Below are 23,690 nucleotides of genomic sequence, written 5' to 3' on the forward strand. Positions count from 1 at the left end.
GAGAATGAGGGTAAACTGCTCAGTGGTGCTGTCTGTGGAAAGAGAAAGTTAGCACTTCTGTTTCAAAACAATTCCCACGCCTGAATTCTTAGTTGTTCCTCCTGCCTGACCTGCTGAGAGTTTCTAGCGTTTACTAATTACGTTTGCGGTATTTCTGCAGGATGTTGCCCAGAAAGGAGAACTGTGGTTAACAAGGCAAGGCTGTGTTTATTCCCACTGGAATTTATGGTTTCATTATAGAGGATAGGATAGGTAGATTCTTCCACTCCTACCCCAGGCCAGGGGTGTCTAAAACTAGTGGCCATAGTTTTAATGTGGGGTGAGGAATATAAAAGGAGATCTGAGGGGACATTTCTTCACACACAAGTTGGTGAATATCTGTAAGCCGCCAGAGGAGGGGGTAGACGCAAACATCATTAGGGCATTTAAAAGACATTTCAGCAGGTACTTGAAAGGACAAGTGTAGAGGGATACGACCTAACGTAGGCCATTGGGATTGGCAAAGGTAGGCATCACAGTCATAGTCATACAGCATATGTACTGGCTTTCTGCACAACTGGTCCAAGCCTGATTCCCATTCAGCTAAGTCACATTTGCCCACCTTTGTCCCTCTAAACCAGGGGGTTCCCAATCTGGGGTCCACATACCCCTTACATGAGGGTATTGGTCCATGGCGTAAATAGGTTGGGAACCTCTGCTGTAAACCTTTCCTATTCGTGTACCTTGCTCTAAACCTTTCCTATTTGTGTACCTGACCAAATGTCTTTTAAATATTAGCATACCTATTTCTACCACTTCCTCTGGCAGCTTGATCCATATACAAACCACTCGCTGGGCCCTTCAGGTTCCAGTTAAAGCTCTCCTCTAGTCGGCATAGATGAGCTGAGTTGTGAGTTCCCTTTCTTGTGTTGAATGTTTCTGAGACTGATTCTATTTCAGATTTCCAACATCGATTATCTTTTAAAGCAATACACACAATGTGCTGGAGGAGCTCAGCAGGTCAGGCAGCATCTATGAATGAAAATAAACTGTCAACATTTTGGGCTGAGACGCTTCATAAGGACTTTTTCAGAATTTTAAAACAAAACTTCTTCTACAAAATTGGTGTCTTTTGCCAAATATGTCATCGGCAACACCCTGCAGATTTGTATCCTGCTAACCTTGTGGTGACAATTCTGACTCTCTTAGTTCTGAAACAAAATAACTTCTCAAAGTTGCTCGTCTCCAGCCCAGCTTCTGCTGTAACCCTCATCCGGGCCTTTGTGGTTTGAAGTTTTATGGTCTTAATGTTCCCAGGAGGATGATTCCTCAAGCTCTTAAATTTCATTGGAAATGAAAGAGGCCAAGGTCAGAGTGGAATAGGGATAGACTGTGCCTGTTGGCTTGGCGTCACCCTTGTGGACTGAATCTTGTGTCCTCAGAGCAGTCACCCAGTCTTTGGTTGGTCTCTCCAAAGTAGGAGACTAATGTACAAGGGATATTTTGAGTAAGGAAAGGCCTTAAGACATTTTTAAACATGAGGCTGGCAAAAGTGTGCGGCTGCTATTTCCAAAGTAAAATTTGCCTACTTGTAGGACAGAGCAAGCAAGTTGCTTGAAATATCTTGTGCATATTTTCCAGATGACCACGATGTGCTGTCGTTTGTCACGTTCAGCTTGAGTGATCCTGTGACACCGGTAAGTTGAGAGATGTAAACTCTGAGAACAAGCTTTGTGCTGCAAATGTCATCTGTCATTCCTGCACGCCACTAAGCAATGTCACCACCTTTGTCTGTGTGAGGAGGCATGACCAGCCTTGTGTGTAACTGCACAGATGGCATGTAATTATATGGAAGTTGAGCACTAATCAATTCCCTGATTTAGCTTGTGACTCGGGGACAAGTGCTTGCAGCGAAATGGTGAATATCACTGAAGAAGCTTCAAGGACATGAGATGCAGAAAGGATATGTGGAGAAGTATGTTGCCAACGAGGGCTATTATAATCAGGATCTCTCGATTCTTTTATGTGGTGGAAACCAAGTGAAATGGGGCTTTCCAAAGAAACTGGGATAGGGAGCCACTTCGCCCCTCAAACCTATGAACGTAGTCCAGGAAGCATGAAAGTGTAGCAGTGAGTGTAACATTATTATAGTGTCAGCAGCCCGGGTTCAATTCTGGCCGCTGTTTGTAAGGAGGTTGAACGTTCTCCCCATGACCTGAGGGTTTCCTCCAGTTGTTTTTGTTCCCTCTAACTTTCCAAAGACCTATGGATTAGTGGGTTATTTGGTCATGTGGTACAGGCATATTGGACCAGAAGGTCCTGTTACCTTAAGACTATAAGATATAGGAGCAGAACAAGGCCGTTTGGCCCATCGAGTCTGCTCCGCCATTTTGGCATGACCGATCCATTGTCCATCTTAGCCTCAATTGCTGCCTTAAATATACACGGCCACCTGTGGTAACAAATTCCACAGATTCACCACTCTCTGGCGAAAGAAATTCCTCCTCATCTCCACTCTAGTGTTCTTAGACTCCCCAAGAAACTCGATAGGTTTACATCAGATTCTCCAGTTTCCTCTCACGTTCCAAAGACTTGGGGGTTAGTAAGTTAATTGGTCACATGGTATAACAGGGTGGTGCAGGCATGATGGACCAGAAGGTCCTGTACCGTGCTGCATCACTAAATTTAAGAAAAAAAGTAGTTGACCAACCCCAGGCCTCTACTTCTCTTCTAGGCCAGTTCTTCATAATCTTCAATTCCCTAATTTTTCAGGAATGTACCTACGTCTTCCTTCTGGGGTGGCACAGTAGTGTAGCGGTTAGCACAATACAGCACCAGTGACCTAGATTCAATTCCCACCACAGCCTATAAGGAGTCTGTACGTTCTCCTCAAGATGGTTGGGGTTTCCTCCCACAGTCCAAAGATGTACTGGTTGGCAGGTTAATTGGTCATTGTAATTGGTCCCATAATTGGGCTTGGATTCATCGACAGGTTTGCTGGGTGGTGTGGCTCAAAGGGAAAGAAAGACTTGTTCTGTGTTGTATCTCAGTAAAACAATAATAAAAAAAAATGGTACCTCCCATGCAGTAGCCTCAACAACTCTCTGGGATAAGGGAGAGAGGCTGAGGAAAGGCAACTGAACTTCAATTTAGGTAAGCGGGAGGATGGAATTGGAATTGGTTTAGTGACTGCTGAAGCGTCTCAGCCCGAAATGTCAACTGTACTTTTTTTCCATAGATACTGCCTGGCCTGCTGAGTTCCTCCAGCATTTTGTGTGTATTGCTTGGATTTCTGGTATCTGCTGATTTTCTCTTGTTAATGTTGTGAAATGACTGTCTTGCATATGTTCATGTAGATTAGGACATTCCACAGTGCATTGAGGTAGACAAAGTAAAACAATGACAGAATACAGAATAAAATATAACAGCTACTAGAGAAAGTACAATGCAGGTAGACAATCAAGTGGAGGATTACAGTGGGGTAGATTGTGACATCAAGAGTTCAACTTACTAGTAGTCTCATTAACAGCAGGATAGAAGCCGTCTTTGAGACTAGTCGTACATGTTTTCAGGCTTTTGTATCTTCTGCTCAATGGGAGAAGGTAGAAGAGAGAAGGTCCCAGGTGGCTGGGATTTTTGATTATGTCTTCTTATGCAGCAAGAAGTATAGACCAAGTCCATAGAAGGGAGGCTGGTTTCCAAGATGCACCAAGAAATGTTCACATTTTGACATTTCTTGCAATCATGAGTGGAGCAGCTGCCGAACCAAACAGTTAGGCCTCCAGGTAGGATGCTTCCTATGGCATGTTAATAACAATTGGGAAGGGTCTTCAGCTCCCTGGGGAAATAGCAGCATTGGTGCGCTTTCTTGGCCACGGTATCTATGTGGTTGGACCAGGACAGGCTACTGGTGATGTTCACACTGAGCAACCTGAAGCTCTCAACCTCAGCACTGTTGACGTAGACAGGATCATGTGCACTGCGCCCCTTTCCGAAGTCAGTGGCCAGCTACTTTGTTTTGTTGACTTTGAGGGGAAAGGTTGCTAGATGCATTTTGGACGTTCAAACCATACAGTGGATGATAGGGCACAGGTGAGTGTTGTGGAGCATGGTACAGAGGCCAAGAGTGACAAGTGCAAAGTTCACTCTAAGTGGACAGGCTGGTGGAGGGGGCATTTAGCATGGTTATCTTCATCAGGGCGTCATGTTTAAGAGTAGGAACATTACGTTGTAGTTACATAAATCTTTGATGATGCTGCACTTGGAAAATTGTATACAGTTTTGGCTGCCCTATTACAGAAAGAATTTGTCAGATTGGAGAGGGTACAGAAGAGCTTTACGAGGATGTTGCCTGGACCAGAGGGACTGAGTTATAGGGCGAGGTTGGCCATGTTGTATCTTTTTTCTTTTGAGCATAAGAGAATGAGAGGTGACCTCACAGAAGTTTATAAAATCATGAGCAGTATGAATAAAATAGACCATCATTGTCTTTACCCCAACGTTGGAGAGTCCAAGACTAGATGGCACAGATGCAAGTTAAGAAGGGAGTGGTTTAAAAGAAACCTGACAGGTAACTTCTTTGCACAGAGGGTAGTGAACACCTAGAATGAGTTGCGAGAGGAAGTGTTTGAGGTGAGTATGATTTCGACTGTCTTTTCTTCCTTATTCATTTGGAAGAGGAAATGTCTTGTGACAGTGTCATACGATATGGAACTAGGACGTTTGGCCTACTGACATCATGATGACACTCAAGTCCCTGTTTCTGCTGACCACATTATATTCTCCCCACATTTGCATCAACTGTCATCAGATTCTACCAATCTCCTACGCACTCACAGTGGCCAATTAACCCACCAGCCCATAGGTCTTTGGGATGTGGGAGGAAACCCTTGTGGTCACAGGGGCAGCCTGCAGACACCAGGACTGAACACAAATTGTGGGAGCTGTGAGATATTGCTTTTGCTGTTCCGCCCATCTGCTCTGTGGGCTCGGTTGAGCAACTGCATGGTTTAATCCTTTTCAAAGAACAAAAACAAAACGAAAGGGTTTTCCCTGTCTACATGCCAATCTGCCCCTGTAAAATGGAGGCAGCTGCCAAATTCGGCTTAATGCACCTTTTGTTTTCCTCAGGTGAATGGAAGCTGACTGTTTTGTTCTGTCTACTCCTTGTGACTCCAGTCGCACAGGATGTGGGTGTGGTCCTAGTGCCTTTTGGGAGGGGGGAAGGAAGGGTGAGTAATTACAAGGTTTGCCAATGATATAGCTTTAGACTCTGCCCTGGTGGAGAGTCTAGAGTTTTCATTTATACAGAAATTGCTCTGTGAACGTGAAAGGATTTTGAGAGGACTAGAATATAAAAGTGAGGATGCTTTTATGCGAGGAGGCTTTTTAAGGCAGTGGTGAAACCACTCTTGGACAGTTCTGGGCCCTGTATCTAAGAGAGGATGTGCTGGCATTGGAGTGGGTCCAGTGGACATTCACAAGAATGATCCCTGGAACGAAAGGATTAATGTCAGAAAAGTAGTCTGGGCCCGTACTCACTACAGTTGAGAAGAATGTGGTGGGGAGGAACATATCAAATACTCCAAGGCTTAGATAGAGTGGATGTGGAGAGGATGTTTTCCATAGTGGGGAAGCCTAAGACCAGTGGACACATCCTCAGAATATAAGAACATCCCTTTAGAACAGAGATGAGGAATTTCTTTAGGTTAAGAGTGGTGAATCTGTGGTATTTATTGCCACAGATGGCTATGGAGGCCAAATAGTTGGATATTGTTTATCTATTTAGAGATACAGCTTGGAATAGGCCCTTCTAGCCTACTGAGCTACACAACCCAGTAACCCACCCACTTAACCCCAGCATTATCACAGGACAATTTGCAATGACCATGTAATCTACTAACCAGTAAGTCTTTGGATAATGGGAGGAAACTGGAGCAAACCCATTGGAGAACATATAAACTTCTTACAGATGACATCGAAATTGAATTCCAAACTCTAATGCCTAAACTGTAATAGTATTTGCTAAGCACTACGCTGTTGTGTTCTTTATACATCCCATGGGTTACTAAGAACAAACCATATTCTGGAAGAATAGAACTACACATGTGTCTTACAGTGCCATGCTTCTCGATGTTTCTAGATCATTCTATCATTTCTGCACCTGCTCATAACTCTGTCCAATCACATTCTGACGCATGATATCACCACATACACTACCATGACACCCCACAAGAGAAAGGGTATATATGGGGTTTGCATTAGTAAGGGTGTCAAAGGTTGTGGGGAGAAGGCAGGAGAACAGGGTTGGGGGATAACAAATCAGCTGTGATGGAATGACAGAGCAGACTCGATGGGCTGAATGGCCTCATTCTCCTGCTATGTCATATGGTCTAATTGTCTTACCAGGAAGGTTCCTGCCATTTCAAATTTCAATGTAATTTTGCTAGCAAGGTATGTGTATGTTACCATATACTTCCTTGAGATTCATTTTCTTTGTAACATTTACTGGAAAAACGAGTTGTAAAAAGTCTTTGAAAGTGAGTTGGCAGGTTTTAGAATCAGTTTGGAGATATATTCAGTGAGATTATCCAATCTGGTTTAGGAGCCTGATGGTTGTAAGTTAATAACTATTCCTGAAACTGGTGATGTGAGTCCTAAGGTTCTTGAACCACTTGCCCAATGGTATTAGTGGGAGGAGAGCACGACCTGGATGTTGGGCGACCTTGATGACGGGTGCTGCTTTGAAGCAGCACTGCATGCAAATTAACTTATTGATGTTTATCCCACCACAGAACTTTTGAAATTGTAAAATATTTTTTAAAAAAATGATACTTAATTTCCTTTGGCCTTTCTCTGTGCTCCCATCTTTAGGGCTGGGTACTGTGTTTTAAATGTAGTTGTTCCAAAAGTTTACCATCCACTTGGGAACAAGAGTAAATCTGCAGATGCTGGAATCCCAAGCAACACTCACAAAATGCTGGAGGAACTCAACAGGCCAGGCAGCATCTATGGAAAAGAATACAGTTGATGTTTCAGGCTGAGACACTTCGGCAGAACTTGTCCACTTGGGAATGTTTAATCTAGCAAATTTCTACAAATGTACTGTAGAGAGCATTTTTACTGGTTGCATGATCGTCTGGTATGGTGAGGCCACTGCACGGGATTGGAGAAAGCTGCAGAGGGTTACAAACTCAGCGAGCTCCATCATGGGAACTAGCCTCCCTGCCATCGAGGACATCTTCAAAAGGCATTTCCTCAAAAATGCAGCCTCTATCTTTAAGGATTCCCACCACCTGGAATATCCCCTCTTCTCATTGCTACCATCAGGGAGCAGGCACAGGAGCCTGAAGACACACACTCGCTGTTTTGGGTACAGCTTCTTCCCCTCCGCCATCAGATTTCGGAACAGTCCATGAATCTGCAGATGCTGGAAATTCAAGCATTACACACAAAATGCTGGTGGAATGCAGCAGGCCAGGCAGCATCTATAGGGAGAAGCAATGTCGACGTCATCCCTGATATATTTAGTTCTTTTTCCCCCTCCTCTTTTTTTCCTCTCTCTTTGCCCATCATTTTTTGCCTGTTCTCCATCTCCCTCTGGTGCTCTCCTCCCCCTTTCTTTCTCCCTAGGCCTCCCGTCCCATGATCTTTTCTCTTCTTTAGCTCTGCATCCCTTTTGCCAATCACCTTTCCAGCTCTCAGTTTCACTCCACCCCCTCCGGTCTTCTCCTATCATTTCGCATTTCCCCCTCCCCCTCCTATTTTCAAATCGTCTTACTATCTTTCCTTTCAGTTAGTCCTGACGAAGGGTCTTGGCCCGAAACGTCGACAGTGCTTCTCCCTATAGATGCTGCCTGGCCTGCTGTGTTCCATCAGCATTTTGTGTGAATCTAGGAATGCTGCCTCACTATGTTTGCTCTTTTTTTGCAGCAGATATATGTATGTCTTGTAATTTATACTACATTTTATGTATTGCACTGCACTGCCACCAGAGGACAATAGATTTCATGACATATAGTATGGCAGTGATAATAACCCTGTTCTGATTCTGTTCTGTTCATGATCTTGATGGCATTGCAGTCACTGGGTGGCAGGAGCTATTTATACTGAGGGCCAGCAAACGGAGGGTGTTAGGCAAGTTCCAGACACCAAGTTCCCTTGCTTGTTGTGAGGCGGTGTCGGAAGTGACAAGTGAACACCGTCGCCGTGTGTGTGTGTGTGTGTGTCCATTACATAGACTTTGGGTAAAGCCACGGATGGTTGATGCAAGGATCTAACTTGTATTCTGCCTTTCCTGTCGTATGCAGAATACGTCGGCTCAGGCCCAGAAGCAGCAAGAGGAAGATGAGTACCAGAGGGAATATGAGCGCTTTGAGAAAGACTTGGAGAAGCGCAAGGATGAGTTCCGGAAGCAGCACCCCGAGCTAGACACTCCAGGTACGGAAAGAAAGAAAGATGAGCTTTATTTGTCTCACTTACTTTGAAACGTACAGTGAAATGCGCCATTTGTGTCAAATCAAATCGGCAAGGGTTGTGTGGGCAGCCTGCAAGTGTCTCCGTGCTTCTGGTGCCCTCTCACTAACCATAATCGTACAACTTTGGAATGTGTGGGGAATCTGGACTACCTGGAGGCAACCCATGTGTTCACAGGGAGAATGTACACACAAAGTCTTCACAGACAGCAGCAGGAATCGAACCTTGATTTTATAGCTGGTGCTGTAATGGTATTGCGCAAACCTCTACACTACCCTGCTGTCCCATCGAAGAGTCGGACTATTCCTTCGTTATCTTTGTCAACCCTGTTAAATGCTTCCCACTTTGGCACGTGGCCCACTTACGGTGATGTGCCAGACAGGAGACGTATAGCACTTGCCCACTGCTTCTCATCGTCTCTTTTAACGTCAGCTCATCTTGGTCATGTGGGTGCAATTGGGTTGTGCAGGCTCGTTAGGCTGGAAGGGCCTGTTATCTCTAAATTGAATTGAATTAAATATCTACTTTGCTCCCTAATAACTGTAATGCATTTCCCAGTAAACATGTTTGTCTCACTCAGTTTACCTCCTCTCAGAAGTAAGTTGCCCTTTGGGAGAAGAGGGTTTTGCATGACAGTTACCGGAAAGCTCCATGCGGACAGAAATCTAGAAGATTTTGTCAGGTCCACCACTCGGGATGCAACCTTTGCTCCTCCTCGGATTCTGAGTCCGTTCGATATAATGGCTGGAAGAATCATCTCTCGGCTTCCTCAGAGTTATCTAGCTGGCATTGTCAACTGTAACGGTCAAACTTACTTGCTATGTACATCTATATGGATTAGGAATTTGCTGCGATATGTTGGCCATTTTGTAATCCATTTTACGATATAACTGTTGGCGTCCTGACCGCTGTTGAGGGAGCCTAGTGACAAACCTACATGCCTGTGATGCTGCATTGTGACTCTGCCTCACTGTACTTGTACATATGATAATGAACTCTACCCGATTTGATAGTTGTTTCTTTTCTCATTCTGCGGAAGTTCTCACACTCCCAATTTCTCTTTCACTCCAACGTTCTTAGATGAAGAAGCGTTTGAGACGCAGAGCCAGCGGGAGATGCAAATGGTTATCAGTGGGCAGTCCATAATTCAGGAGGAGCTGACAAAACTTAGGGAAAGGTTGGCGGACGCGTTTGACGAGCACAAGCAACATACGGAGAACTTCAGTAAACTGAGCAAGGATCGACATACAAGCACTACAGCCAGAGGAAGCGGACGTCAGGCAAGTTGGTGTCTCCAACAGTTTTGGTTGGGAGTGAAAATATATTTCTATTTGAATAGCAGATTCAGGCACAGTTATTACAAGTGGTGTTTATATACGTAAGAATCAGGTTTATTATTGCTGATGTGTGCTATGAATTTGTTGTATTGTGGCAGCAGAGCAAGGCAAAACAATTCTATAAGTTACAGAAAAAAATTAAAATAAGTAAACAGTGAGGAAGAGTAATCGTGAGAGTGTTCATGGGTTCATGGACTGTTCAGAAATCTGATGTAATGGGGGAAGAAGCTGTTCCTACACACTTTGAGTGTGGGTCTTCAGGCTCCCATTCCTCTTCCCTGATGGTAGTAGTGAGAAGAGGACATGCCCCAGATGGTGGGAGTCAATTAATGATGTTGCCTTCTTGAAGCAACACCTTTTGAAGATGTTCTTGATTATGAGAGCCTCCTGCCCGTGATGGAGCTGGCCTCTTTCGATCTAGTGCAATGCAGCCTCTATACTAGGCAGTGATGCAAACAGTCACAATGCTGTTCATCGTGAATCTGTGGAAATTTGCTTTAGTGATGAAGCAAATCACTTCAAGCTTATAATGAAGCATAGCCACTGGTGTGCCTTATCTGTGATTGAGTCAGCATATTGGGCCCAAGATAGATCCTTGGAGATGTTGATGCCTAGGAACGTGAAACTGCTCAGCCTTTCCACTGCTGATCCCTGAATGAGGACTGATGTGGGTTCTCCTAACTTCCCATTCCAGAAGTCCACAAACAATTCTTTGCTGTTCCTTACATTGAGTGCAAGGTTGTTGTTGTAACACAACTTAACCAATGAATCTATCTCACAGGAGTTTTATTAAAATATATATTTGTTCATGACATGCATTGTTCTGATCATGCCAGAATTTATAGTCCCCAATTGTCTTTGAGCTGCTGTGCTGTTAAACAATGTTCAAAGGTGGGAATAGCCTTTCTGAGATAGTAGATTGCATTGGGACATGTGTGACCTTGGAGTATTTTGTAATTGGTTAATTATTACCTTGTGCCGAGTTGCATAGCACCCAGTCAGATCATTTCCAAACTGAAGTAGATTGAGGTAGTGCAAACTTAAAAACAATAACATATGTAGAATGTGGTGTTACAGAGAAAGTGCAGTGCAGGTGGTCAATAAGATACAATCCCGTGATAAGATAGATTGAGAGATCGAGATTTCATCTTTATCATATGAAGTCTATTTAAGAATCTTGTAATAGTGGGTTAGAATCTGACCGTGAGCCTGTTTCATGTTTTATATCCTCTGCCCCACAGGAGAAGGGAGAATGATCGGAGTAGGAATGGTCTTTAATTACGCTGGTTGCTTTCCCCAGGCAGTGAAAGTGTAGACTGAGTCAATGGGTGAAAAGTTTCTGTACCTGAAGGACATGCTTACTTTGTAGTTTGTGCAATTGGATTGAATCCTGGGATAAAGAACTTGTTTTCTGAAGGGGGATTTGAAGAAGATTAGTCCATACTCATTGGAAGTTTACACAGAGGGTTGAGTTAATTGGGTAAGATTCTGTATGGGAGAGACTGGGTAGTGCTGTAAATCTGTTTGCTCCTGCACTGCATCAGGGTGAGGGGGTTGACTGTTTAGAAAACGGGTGAGAATGACTTTCTTTCTGTGAAGGCTGTAGAATTATTTCAGAGGTTGAAAGTTCAATCATTAAACCAGTGTTCAATAGAAGTGTAGAATTGTTACAATGGAGGAAGCCTTTCAACCCATTGAGTGCATCCTCAAGAAAATGGGAGTAAGAGAAAGCCACTCAGCTCCTCTAGCCCGTCCCACTATTCAATATGATTGTGGCTGATCTCCCCAGGATGCCCTCTCCTATGCCAGTTCCTCGATGTTCTCAGTTCCTTGATCTTCCAAAAATGTATCTAGCTCCATTTCAAAATTGTGAAGGATGTTGACAGAGTTAATGCAAACAGACTTTTTTCCGCTGAGGTCGGTTGAGACCAGAACTAGAGGTCATAGGTTAAGGGTGAAAAGTGAAATGTTTCAGGGGAGACTGAGAGGAAACGTCGCTCAGGAAATGATGCAAGTGTAGAATAAGAGAATGAGCTGCCGGCGAACATGGTGGATCAATTACAACAGTTAGGAGATGTTTGGATAAGTACGTGGATGGGAGTGGTATGGAGGGCTCTGGTCCGGGTGTGGGTCAATGAGACTAAGCAGAATAACAGAGGGAAAAGGACAAGGGGCCTGTTTGTGCGTTATAGTGCTCTATGACTCTTAATACTTACCGTAATAGACTAGCCTCCACCACTCTCTGAGGCAGAGGAGTTCAGAGGTTCATTGTCCTATGTGAGACCAATTTTCTTCATATCTCACCTTTAAATGGCCAGTCCTTTAACTCTTTTAAGGGAGATTCTCATTTGTGACCCTCCCACTAGCGGAAACATAGATCCATATACCGCAAAACAGGCCCTTCGACCCACGATGTGGTGACAATCTTTTAAATTAGATCCTACATAGCTCACCATTTTTCAACCATCTGTGTGCCTATCTGAGATTCTCTTAAATGCCCCTAATGTTACTGCCGTTTACCACCACCCCTGGCAGGTATTGCATACACTCACCACTTGCCTCTGACATTTCCCCTACACTTCCCTCCAATCATCTTAAAATTATGCCCCTATGTAAAAGCCATTTCCAAGTCCTGGGGAAAAAATCTCCGGTTGTCCACTGTATCGATTCCTCTTATCATCTTGTACACTCTCAAGTTGCCTCTCGTCCTCCTTCACTCCAAAGAGAAAATCCCTAGCTCGCTGTCCAATGCAGGAAGTGTTCTGGTAAATCTCCTCTGCACCTTCTTTAATGCTTCCAAGTCCTTCCTATAATGAGGTGATAAATATCCTGAAACCCATTCTGATTTGCTCTCATAGAACCTTATGTAGTTCAATAAGATCACCTCTCATTCTTCTAATCTTCCAGGGATACAGACCCAAGCTGTTTATTCATTCGCTCCTCTCAGGGTTTGGCCAAGACTGTTCTGTGGAGAGAAATAGACAATCTACTTTTTGGGTTGAGATCCTTCATCTGAACTGAAAGATAGAGGGAGATAGCCAAAAAAAAAAGAAGTGAGGGGAAGGGGTGGAACAAGAACTGGCAGGAGATAGGTGGGTATAGGTGATTGGCAGATGGAGGAGGGATGAGTGGACATAATGACAGAAGTTAGGAGGTGATAGGTGGAGGCAACATAGGGTTGCAGATCGAATATGACAGGAAAGGAAGGTCGTCCTGAAAGGACGTCCTGATGAAAGGGCCCAGCTGAAACGTTGACTGTACTCTTTTCCATAGATGCTGTCTGGCCTGCTGAGTTCCTGCAGCATTTTGTGTGTGTTGCTTGGACTTGCAGCATCTGCAGATTTTCTCTTGTTTGATCAAATATTGTACACGGGTTTTGAAAAACAAAGGAGAGGCTGGGAGATTTAATCTGGAAATTCCCCTGAAGTTATATTAGGAATGCTGTTCTTACAAACTGTCTATAGATCAGGAATTTGAAGGAAGTGCCACACTTTTCTGTAGCTTAGGTTGCGCCTGGTGGATTGAATCCCAATATAACATTTTCCAAATGGAGCAGCGAAGGAGCAGCATGTTAAATGGCTGGAAATGAAATGTAGAACTCCAATGTACCTTGAAACACTAACGGTTTAGATTTATTTATTGCATGTACAATACATAGAAACATAGAGTGAAATATGCTATTTGCTTTCAAAACCAACACACCCAAGAATTGCCTGGGGCAGGCATACATTGTCATACATTTGGGCGCCAACATAGCTTGCCCACGATGCTTAGCAGGACAACGAAGAACAACAACAAATCAAGCCCAGTTTCTCCCACGCCCCCCACCCCCATGGACATACAAAGTCCTCTAACCCGAGGATAGGTTGTCTTTGGCCTCCAGTCTGCAGTGGGTTTGTGGACATTGGGCCTTTGACTTTCCCGATGGACTTGCAGAGATTCACAGGTATGGGCTCTGGCATTAGACCTTCCTTTCTGGACTTCCATTCAACCTTTGACCAGGACTCACTGATGACAACGATAGAGGACCCTGGATAATGACCCAAACTCTAAGCCTCACGCTCCGGACTTGCTGATGACAGGGGCCCAAACACTAGCTGGTCTGCTGGCCTGAAGTCCGACCATGTTCACGTTGCTGGCCTTCAAGCACAGTGTGGAGGCTTGGAATCTGGCTTGAACTCTAATTTCCCCACTTCCCTGTCCCTGAACCCTAACTTCTCTCTCTGTTCCCCAAACCATCCCTACAAACTTAAAAACACTATAAAACAACTGAGTCCAAACTGCGACTTTGTCGGCGGCCGCAGCTCATTGCCACTTTGACCGTATGCTTGTAAACCCGCTGGGTTGATTTCAGTGCACCCATTTTAATTAAATAGTCAGAGAATTAAATACCCCAGCTTACTGCATAAATACATTGTTTAAAGGTCTTTAGTGCACTGGAGAATGGTTTTAAATCTTTTTGTTTATAACCCACCAGCCTTTATTTCTTTGCTTCATAATTTTTTTTAATACACGTGACGGTCCAGGAGATAATCCTGAGTACTCGATCTCATTTGAATATCTCTATAGGCCGTCTGCTAAGAGGCTTTGACTAGGAGATTATTGGGATTATAATTATGATTCAAGCGAATGAGCACCACGTAACCTGCTACACACAAAATTCACATTTAATAAAATTGTGATAAATCCTGGAAGAAGCTTGATTATATTACCCCTCCCTGTTCACAAGCCTTCAAGTATAAAGTTATTATCAAAGTACGTTTACGTCACCATATGCTATCCTGAGATTTATTTCCTTGCAGGCATTCATAGGAAAATAAAGAAGTACAATAGAATTTGTGCAAAACTACACACAAAGTCTGGAAAAACAACCAAAATGAAAAATACAAATTGTGCAAATAATAAAACTGTAAATAAATAATACTGTTCAAAGGTCAAAATAAATTCATTACCAAAGTACATATCATCATCATCATCATCAGCAATCATTTATAGTCGAGTACGATTCTTCTCCTGATGGTTAATCTGGTCACTTGTGGGTCTTCAGATGACTGAAGAGGCTGATCCATGATCCACGAGTCCTGTTGCAGTGCAGGAAAGTGTCGGTCATTGAAATGATGGTGGATGTAGCTAGATGGGTCTTTCCCAGTCTCTCCTTATGTTGAAGCCACTTAGTCTCAATGGCATGGTGGAGGTATTCTTCGAGCTGTGCAGTCCCCTTGTAGACAGTCCTTCTCCAGCTTTTCCCGTCTTGTGCTAATTTCTCCCATCCATTCAGGTTGATGTGGCACTTCCTCAGGTGGGTCTTGATATTGTTTTCCAAACACTTTTTCTGCCCTCCAGGAGTGCACTTTGCATCCTTGAGTTGGCCGAACAGGAGTTCTATAGGGAGGTGGGAGTCGGGCATATGGATGATGCGGCCGACCCATCGCACCTGGTGTTGAGTCACAATTGTAGATATGGAGTTAATGATAGCTGGAGAGAGTACACCTATTTTTCCAGTTAACTCTCAGAATCTTTTGGGGTCATCTTTGATGGTAAGTTTCTAGGGTTTTTATGTGTCTGCTGTATATTGTCCATGACTCTGCTCTGTATAGCAAAGAGGAGAGGACTATAGCTTTATAGACCAGAAGCTTAGTGGTGGTCTTGATATCCCGAACATCAAAAACCCTCTTTTTCAGCCTGACAAAAGCTCCACTCGCACAGCCTACTCTGTGATTTATTTCAAGGTCAATGTTGGCTCTTGAATTAAAAAGGCCGCCAAAATGTGGGTAACGATCAGCGTTCTCCAGAGGAATGTTGTCAACATGGATGGTTAGAGGTTTAGGAGCTTGATCTGGAGCAGGACTTGGGTCTTCTTCAAGATGTACAAACAAGCTGGATGAACTCAGCAGGTCGGGCAGCATCCGTTGAAATGAGCAGTCAACATTTCAGGCCAAGACCCTTCGTCAGGACTGATATGATGATTGATGTCTTCTTGATGTTTAGGTCAAGTCCGAGGAGCTTGTATGCTCTGGCAAAAGCATCCATTATACACTACAGATCCTCCTCAGGGTGAGCTACAATGGTGTTGTCATTTGCTTATTGGACCTCCATGATGGAAGTAATTGACACTTTGCTCTCTGCTTTGAACTTGTTAAGGTTAAAGAGCCCCTTGTCTGTCCTGCAGAGAATCTGGACTCTTTGTGGGAGGTCTTGGCCTGTGAGATGAAGAATGTTTGCAATGAAAACAACAAACAGAGTTGGGGCAATGATGCACCCATTTGACTCTGGTCTCAACCTTAAAGGGTGCTGTTTCAGAGCCACTGTTGCACTCATGTCATTGCGTAAGTGCTTGAGGTATTTCTTTGGGCGTCTGATTTTGGACAGTACCTGCCAAAGGACAGGACGATTTAGAGTCAAATACTTTTACGAGGTCTATGAAGGCCATATAAGGTGGGAGATTTTGTTCCTGGGCTCTCTCCTGCAATTGACATGCAGTAAAAATCATGTCAGATGTTCCTCTGGCTGGACAGAAGCCACTGTGGCACTCAGGCAGGAGATATTCTGCCAGAGGTGAAAGCCGATCACATAAAACTCAGGTGAGCATCTTTCCTGTCACAGAGAGGAGGGAGATGCTTCTATAGTTTCCGCAGTCAGCCTTGTCACCTTTTTGAAGAGTGTGGCAATCTAAGTCTCTGAGTTCAGCTGGAATCTTTTGGTCCCAGATCTTGACAAGTAGTTAATGGATATGATTTAAAGATTCCCTGCCACCTTCCTTGAGGATTGCTGCTGTAATTCCATCAGGCCCGGTGGCCTTGTTGTTCTGCAATTTCTTGCAAGCTCTCTGCACCTCTTTGATACTAGGAAGCTTACTCATGTCCTCGTCATGGGTCGTTGTGGGAGCTGGTTGATGACTTCAATGTCAGCAGTGGCGTTATGACTAAGTAGCTCCTGGAAGTGTTCCTTACATTGAGAGTTGATGACATCATTATCTGTTTGTTGCCTTCGTCCATCTTTGGAGCAAAGGGGGTTTAGGCCATGATGATTTGGGCCATACACTGCCTTGGTGGCAATAAAGAAACCCCTGATACCACCAGAGTCAGCAAGCTGCTGTATTTCTAGGGCCCTCTCAGTCCACCACCGATTCTTTATTTCCGTTACTCTGCGCTGGACTACGACCTTAGCTTTGGAGTGGGCTTCTCTTTTCACCTTGCAGTTGATGTCCTTCTGCCAGCTTTCCTTTTGTTGTTGATTAGCTCTTCTAATTCATTGTTATTTTCATCAAACCTATCTTTGTTTTTCCTGTTCTTGTATCCAGTGATGTTTTTACAAGTATCAAGGATGGTGGTACAAAGTAAATTTATTATCAAAGTACATATATGACATCATATACAAACCTGAGATTAATAAATAAATAAGCAATAAATATTGAGATGAAGAGTCCTTCAAATCGAGTCCATAGGGTGGGAACAGTTCAATACTGGGGTGAGTGAATTTGAGTTAAATTATCCCCTCTGGTTCAAGAGCCTGAGGGTTGTGAGTTAATAACTGTTCCTGAACCAGGAGTTGCGGGTGCCGAGGCTTCTCATTGCTGCCATCAGGAAGAAGGTAGAGAAGAGAGCATGGCCTGGATGGTGGGGGTCCTTGATGATAGTTGCTACTTTCCTGCGACAGTGCTATATGTAGATGTGCTCAATGGTGGGGCAGGCTTTACCCATGGTGTACTGGGCCACATCCACTACTTTTTGTAGGATTTTCCATTCAAGGGTATCTCTATACCAGGCTGTAATGCAACTGGTGAATATACTCTCTACCACACATCTATAGAGGTTTGTAAATGTTTTAATGACATGCTGAACCTTTGCAAACTTCCAAGAAAGTAGAGGCACTGCTGTGCTTCAGTCCTTGGAAAAGAATCTATAGGTTGTGCAGTCAATTTAATATTTAGTGTTCTTCTACAACCACTGTGCAAAAGAAGGCAAACTGCTCAAATAATACTGAGGACACAAGTTGTAAAGAATCCTTTGAAGTATGACTGTAGTCATAGAATCAGTTCAGACTGATGGTGAATGAAGTTGTCCATTTGGCTCTCTGCAAAAATTGTTTGGGTCTAAGCATTTTGATTTTTAAGACAGGTTTGTTAGATCTTCTTGGATAGCCTGGCTTCTAACACTGGTGTGGTGGTATAATGTACAGGGTCCTGTGAGTTTACAAGTTTGGGGTTGATGCTGAAGGTTATCCAGTACCTGTGATCTTGAACACTGGGTTGCAATTCTTTGAAATATGGTCTTTTATTAAAGTTATCATCTCTTATATGGCGAGAAGTTTAACATTTAAGTTGGCACAACTAGTAGAGTTGCCTGACAGTACCAGGCATTTGGGTTCAACCTGACCTCCAGTGCTCTCTGTGGAGTTTGCATTTCTTCCTGTGACTGTGTGGACTTCCTTCTACATCACAGTGAAGGGTAATTGGACAATGTAAGTTACGCTTAGTCCATAGCTGTAGAGTAGAGCTGAGGAGAGAGAGGAGGGAAATATAGGGTAAACAAAAGATGGAATTGGTGTTGTTAAATAGATACTGGACAGTTTTTTAAAAAAAATTAGCTTTTCTTGTTAAATGTACCTCAAAATATACAGTGAAATATGTCATTTGTGTTAAGAGACAACACACATGAGATGTGCTGGTTGCAATGCAACTTGATTGTCATACAGGGTTGCTTTGTGCTGTATAAATCTGACTTCCTCTGAGGAGTTCAAGGTTTTAAGTTTATCAGAATCAGAATCCGACTTTAATCGCCAAATACCTGTACACATACAAGGAATTTACTTACGTCAGATGTTGTCTCTCTGCTCATAACAATAATAATGATAAATATAAATTAAAATATAGATTATACATACAAGTAGTGCAATCCAAGTAATAGTTAGCCGACAGTTAACCAGCGGTTAACTGTTCAGCAAAGTGACCGCAGTAGGGAAAAAACTTCTCCAGTGCCTATTAGTCTTCTTGTTGCACAGTCGGTGTTAAATATTTGTGTTTAAAGACTTAGAGGAGTTCACATATGTTGACAATTGTTCAGACAAGTACCCACTTGTTGCATGAAATACTTTGCAACCAGTTCCCGTTGTTTTATTTTCCATAATAGCAGTGATATGGAACATATCCCCTGTACGTTGTGAACACCCATCTCGTCTGGCTTTATGTAATCAAGATTATGTTCTACCATTGGATGAAAGTTACTAAGTGAAGTTAGTCTGCTGGTTCAATTACTTTCACAATGACAAATGGGCAAAAAAAAAACAAAAAGGCTGACATTCCTATGTAGCTCTGAGGGAGTAGAACGTGATGTAGAGAAATTGTTTTACAAGTACACCCCTCTAAAATAATGGGAAATTTAATAAAGCATCAAAACTCTAGCAAATGTCTACAGATGTAATAGGGAGAGCGTATGATTGGATACATCACTCTCTGGTGTGGAGGTTTGGGAAAAGGTACAGAGGCTTGCAGAATCATCCAGTTCTATCATGGGCATTAGCCTCCCCAGGGTCAAGCACATCTTCGAAAGGCGTTGCCTCATTAAGAGCCACCACCACCCAGGACATGCATCTTCTCATTACTCCCATCATGGAGGAGGGACAGGAGCCTGACAATCCAGACTCAATGATTCTGAAACAGCTTCTCCTCTGCTTTCTGACTGGTCCAGGAACTCCACCTCATTATTCCATTGTCAGTCATTTATGTGGTTGTACTGTGCTACTGTCACAAAGCACCACTTCTCATGCCATCTCTGACATATACAAACCTGATTCTGCTTCTCAATGTCTCCTCTAGCATCAGAATGTCTCCAGCCAATGCCTTTGACTGACATGTGCCTTTGTTTTGGTAGGATGCTGTTAACTCAGAAAGCTTGATGAACGTGCTAAATGGTCAGAAGAACGTGGTTCAGCAGGTGCAAGAAATTGGGTAACTACCATTTTTTGTGTGGCCTCTGGTATGGTTGAGTAGGACACTGACTATCATGAAGAGAGATGATATTCTGGAATTTCAGCTGAGGTATTCAGGTATGCTGAGAGAGAAAAATCTTTGGAAAATTCCACAGACCTTTGTAGTTTGCACAAAAAGTGAGTAAAAAGCTGCAAATATGAATTAATTCAATGATCTTCATTTATTAAATGTATTTCTGTTATTCCCACATGATTGTTGAAAAATAGTAAATTCCTACATGAATGAAGTAACCACATTATCCATATATTTGCTATTTTTTATTATTATAATAATTAATGACAGATTTGCTTGAAAACAGCAAGATCTCTCATATCTTAGATAAGGCTGGTAAAAAGATCTTTCAGCACGTTGACCTTCGTAGATCAAAACATTGAGTACAGGAGATGTGATGTTAGATTGAAGTTGTTCACGATGTTTGTGAGGCCTAATTTGCAGTATTGCGTTTAGTTTTGGTCACCCACTTAGAGGATGAGGATCAATAAGATAGAGAGAAAGTAAAAACAAATTACAAGGATGTTGCCAGGACTTGAGGATCTGAGTTATAGGGAAAGGTTGAATAGGTTAGGACTTTATTTCCTAGAGTGTTGAAGAATGAGGAACATCTGGCAGCTCTTGGGCTGAGTTCCCTGGAGTTCAGGAGGATGAGGGGGGATCTCATAGAGACATTCTGAATGTTAAAAAGTCTGAACTGATTAGATATGACAAAGTTATTTCCCATGGTAGTGGAGTCTAGGACAAGAGGGCACGACTTCAGGATTGAAGGACGTCCATTTAGAACAGAAATGTGGAGAAATTACTTTAGTCAGAGGGTGGTAAATCTGTGGAATTTGTTGCCAAGAGCAGCTGTGAAGGCCATGTCATTGGGTGCATTTAAGACAGAATTAGATTTAAGAGAAATTTGGACAGGTACGTTGATCGGAGGGGTACGGAGGGCTACAGTCCAGGTACACGTTGGTGGGACTAAGCAGAATAACAATTCGCCGTGGACTTGGTGGGCCGTACAGCCTGTCTCTGTACTAAATGCTCTATGACTGTATTAGTTAAAGCCCAGTACAGATGATAAGACTACATTTTCACCAGCAGAAAGATTCATGAGGTTGTTACTGGGACCTGAGGGTGTGAATGATAAGGAGAGGCTGGATGAACTGGGACTTTTAACACTGGAGTGTAAGAGGATGAGGGGTGACCTTTTTAGGACTATCTATAGATTAGCATGGTTGAGTTGGGTCAATGGGCCTGTTTCTGTGCCGTGTAACTCTGACTTAATTTCCTCCAATTTGCAATTGTGCGGTTTTTATTTCATTTAGTAAAGTTTCCTTTTCACAACTGGGTGAAACCACCTGCAAATTTACTGTTCAAAAGGTGAAACAAACTCCAGAAATCATTGCCAGGGGAACTGGTCCACGGCAGGATATCTGAAATCCCTACCACATAACTCATTTATGCATTTTTTGGGAAAAACTACTTACCTCATGCTGTTTCGCCTCTCCTGTGGAGGCATCTGAATTCTAACAACCTCCTGAATTATATTTTCAAACAAATATTTTCAATTAAATCTCCTTCTGTCCTCCAGTTCTAAATCCATTCCTCTTATAGTGAGAGATTAGTGTTGTTTATACCTAGCAGACAAGGTGGATTGATAAGTAGACAACAGCTCCATGGAGCATGTGTGGATCAGGTTATCTCTGGGCTTCTGTTCCTCGTATTGAAATGTAGGAGCCAAGGAGTAGCTTGAGGTGATATTGTAGTGCACCTGACCTCAGCATCACATGTGAGCCCATTAACACAACACTAATGTGCTGTGGGACTGGATCCACACACCTGGCCCCTCGGGTTTGTCTCATCCAAGGTTCCTTCAGGACAGCAAATTAATTTGTATGCGTGCACTCACTGACTCTCAGTGACAAGAAGAGGGCAGAGAAGTGAGTTGTTTACTCTTCGCCTCTTTCAATTAATTGTTTATAAATGTTTTCTTGAAAACAATTTTTGCTTATGGTTTATGGTATTTTGAAATTATTTTTATAATATTTTAGAAAGTTCTATCTGAATTGTTTGTGGATATCTCTCACAGTGAGGGTAAAAATGAACTGAAAGGGCCTTCTCTACATTGGTGAGACCCATCGTAAATTGGGGGACCGTTCACTTCCGTTCCATCTGCCAAAATCAGAACTTCCCAGTGGTAAACATTTTTTAATTCTGATTCCTATTCCCATTCTGACATGTTGGTCCATGGCCTCCTCTTGTGCCATGATGAAGCCACCCTCAGTGGAGGAGTAATAGCTTACACTCCATCTGGGTAGCCTCCAACCTGATGACAGGGATAACGATTTCTTCTTCCGGTTTAAAAGAAACATTCCTTCCCCTTCCCCTCTGCTTCTATTGCTGACTCTGGCTTTGTTGTTTGTGAAAGGGCCTTTGCTGTCAAGCTGCCAAAAGGCCATCGGGGTTTCTGGAGGCAGGGCTCCTGCATCTCCCTGAGGTAGAGAAGACCTGCTGTGGAAGCTGTGAAAGTTAAGTATATTGAAGGGAAACATGGAGCATCGAGGATCATCTGATTCACCAGCAGAATCAACAAACTCTTTCGTAAGGCCAGTGATGTTGTGGGGGTGGAACTGGACTCTCTGACGGTGGTGTCTGAAAAGAGGATGCTATCCAATTTGCATGCCATCTTGGACAATGTCTCCCATCCACTCCATAATGTACTGGTTAGGCACAGGAGTACATTCAGCCAGAGACACATTCCACCGAGATGTAACACTGAGCGTCATAGGAAGTCATTCCTACCTGTGGCCATCAAACTTTACAACTCCTCCCTCGGAGTGTCAGACACCCTAAGCCAGTAGGCTGGTCCTGGACGAATTTCCACTTGGCATGATTAACCTATTATTATTTAATTATTTATGGTTTTATATTGCTATATTTCTTCACTATTCTTGGCTGGTGCGGCTGTAACAAAACCCAATTTCCCTCGGGATCAATAAAGTATGTCTGTCTGTCTGATTAAACAGAAACAAAGCATGAGAACAATCTATCTTAACAGCATTAAAGCCACATTGCCGGAGCTGCGTTTAACAAGACACATGGTCTTTGAAAGGGCTGGCAGAAGGAGGATAGGTTGAGAGGTGTCCATGAAGAGCTAGCCAGTCTCAGCAGCAATGGAGTTGTTGAACTGGCCTTTGCATCTCTGTGAGGGAAAATTTGGCCAGGATTCCTCCAGATTGGTCTGATACATGAGGATAGGTTGAGTGTGCTTTGGCCCTTCTCTGAAGTGAAGGAAAATGAGTGTGTACTTGGTAGAGGTGTAGACCTTACAAGGTGATAAGCAGCATAGATCAGCAGATAGCCAGTGACTTTTCCCAGGGTGGAGATGAGGGGGGTATAATTTTAAGGTGATTGGGGAAAAATTATGGGGGATGTCAGAGGTAAGTTTTTTTTACACAGGGAGTGGATGAGTTCATGGATCGTACCGCCAAGGTTGGTGGCAGAGGCAGGTACATTAGGGGCATTTAAGAAACTCTCAAACATATGGATGAAAGAAAAATGGAGGGCTATGTTGGAGGAAAGGTATAGACTGATCTTAGAGTAGGTTAAAAGGTCAGCACAACATCGTGGGCCATTGTGTCTCTATTATGCTGTAGTGTTTATTTATTTATTGAGATACAGTATGGAGTAGGCCTTTCCTGCACTGTGAGCCACACTTCCCAGCCACCCTAGCCTTACAGGACAACTTAAAATCACCTGATGAAAACCCACATAAGACCATCAGACATTGGAGCAGAATTAGGCGATCTGCCCATTGAGTCTGCCCCGCCATTCAATCATGGTTGATCCTTTTTTTCTCCTTCTCAACCCCAGTTCCCGGCCTGTAACCTTTGGTGTCATGTCCAATCAAGAACCTTCAACCTTTGCCT

The 23,690-nt window shown here is 43.3% G+C and overlaps 1 protein-coding gene across 4 annotated transcripts in view; it reads left to right on the plus strand.

Moving 5' to 3' along the window:
- LOC132379066 (protein ERGIC-53-like) overlaps window positions 1-23,690 on the plus strand; it is a 108,104-nt gene that overhangs the window by 33,791 nt on the left and 50,623 nt on the right. For all 4 annotated transcript variants that reach the window (XM_059946590.1, XM_059946591.1, XM_059946592.1 and 1 more), the window contains exons 7-10: window positions 1,621-1,676; window positions 8,289-8,418; window positions 9,535-9,734; window positions 19,661-19,737. In XM_059946590.1, coding sequence (XP_059802573.1) covers window positions 1,621-1,676; window positions 8,289-8,418; window positions 9,535-9,734; window positions 19,661-19,737 — 463 coding nt within the window. The remainder of the gene's footprint in view (window positions 1-1,620; window positions 1,677-8,288; window positions 8,419-9,534; window positions 9,735-19,660; window positions 19,738-23,690) is intronic.

This window comes from Hypanus sabinus, chromosome 21, assembly GCF_030144855.1.
Source record: "Hypanus sabinus isolate sHypSab1 chromosome 21, sHypSab1.hap1, whole genome shotgun sequence".
In the NCBI taxonomy this organism is placed as follows: domain Eukaryota; kingdom Metazoa; phylum Chordata; class Chondrichthyes; order Myliobatiformes; family Dasyatidae; genus Hypanus; species Hypanus sabinus.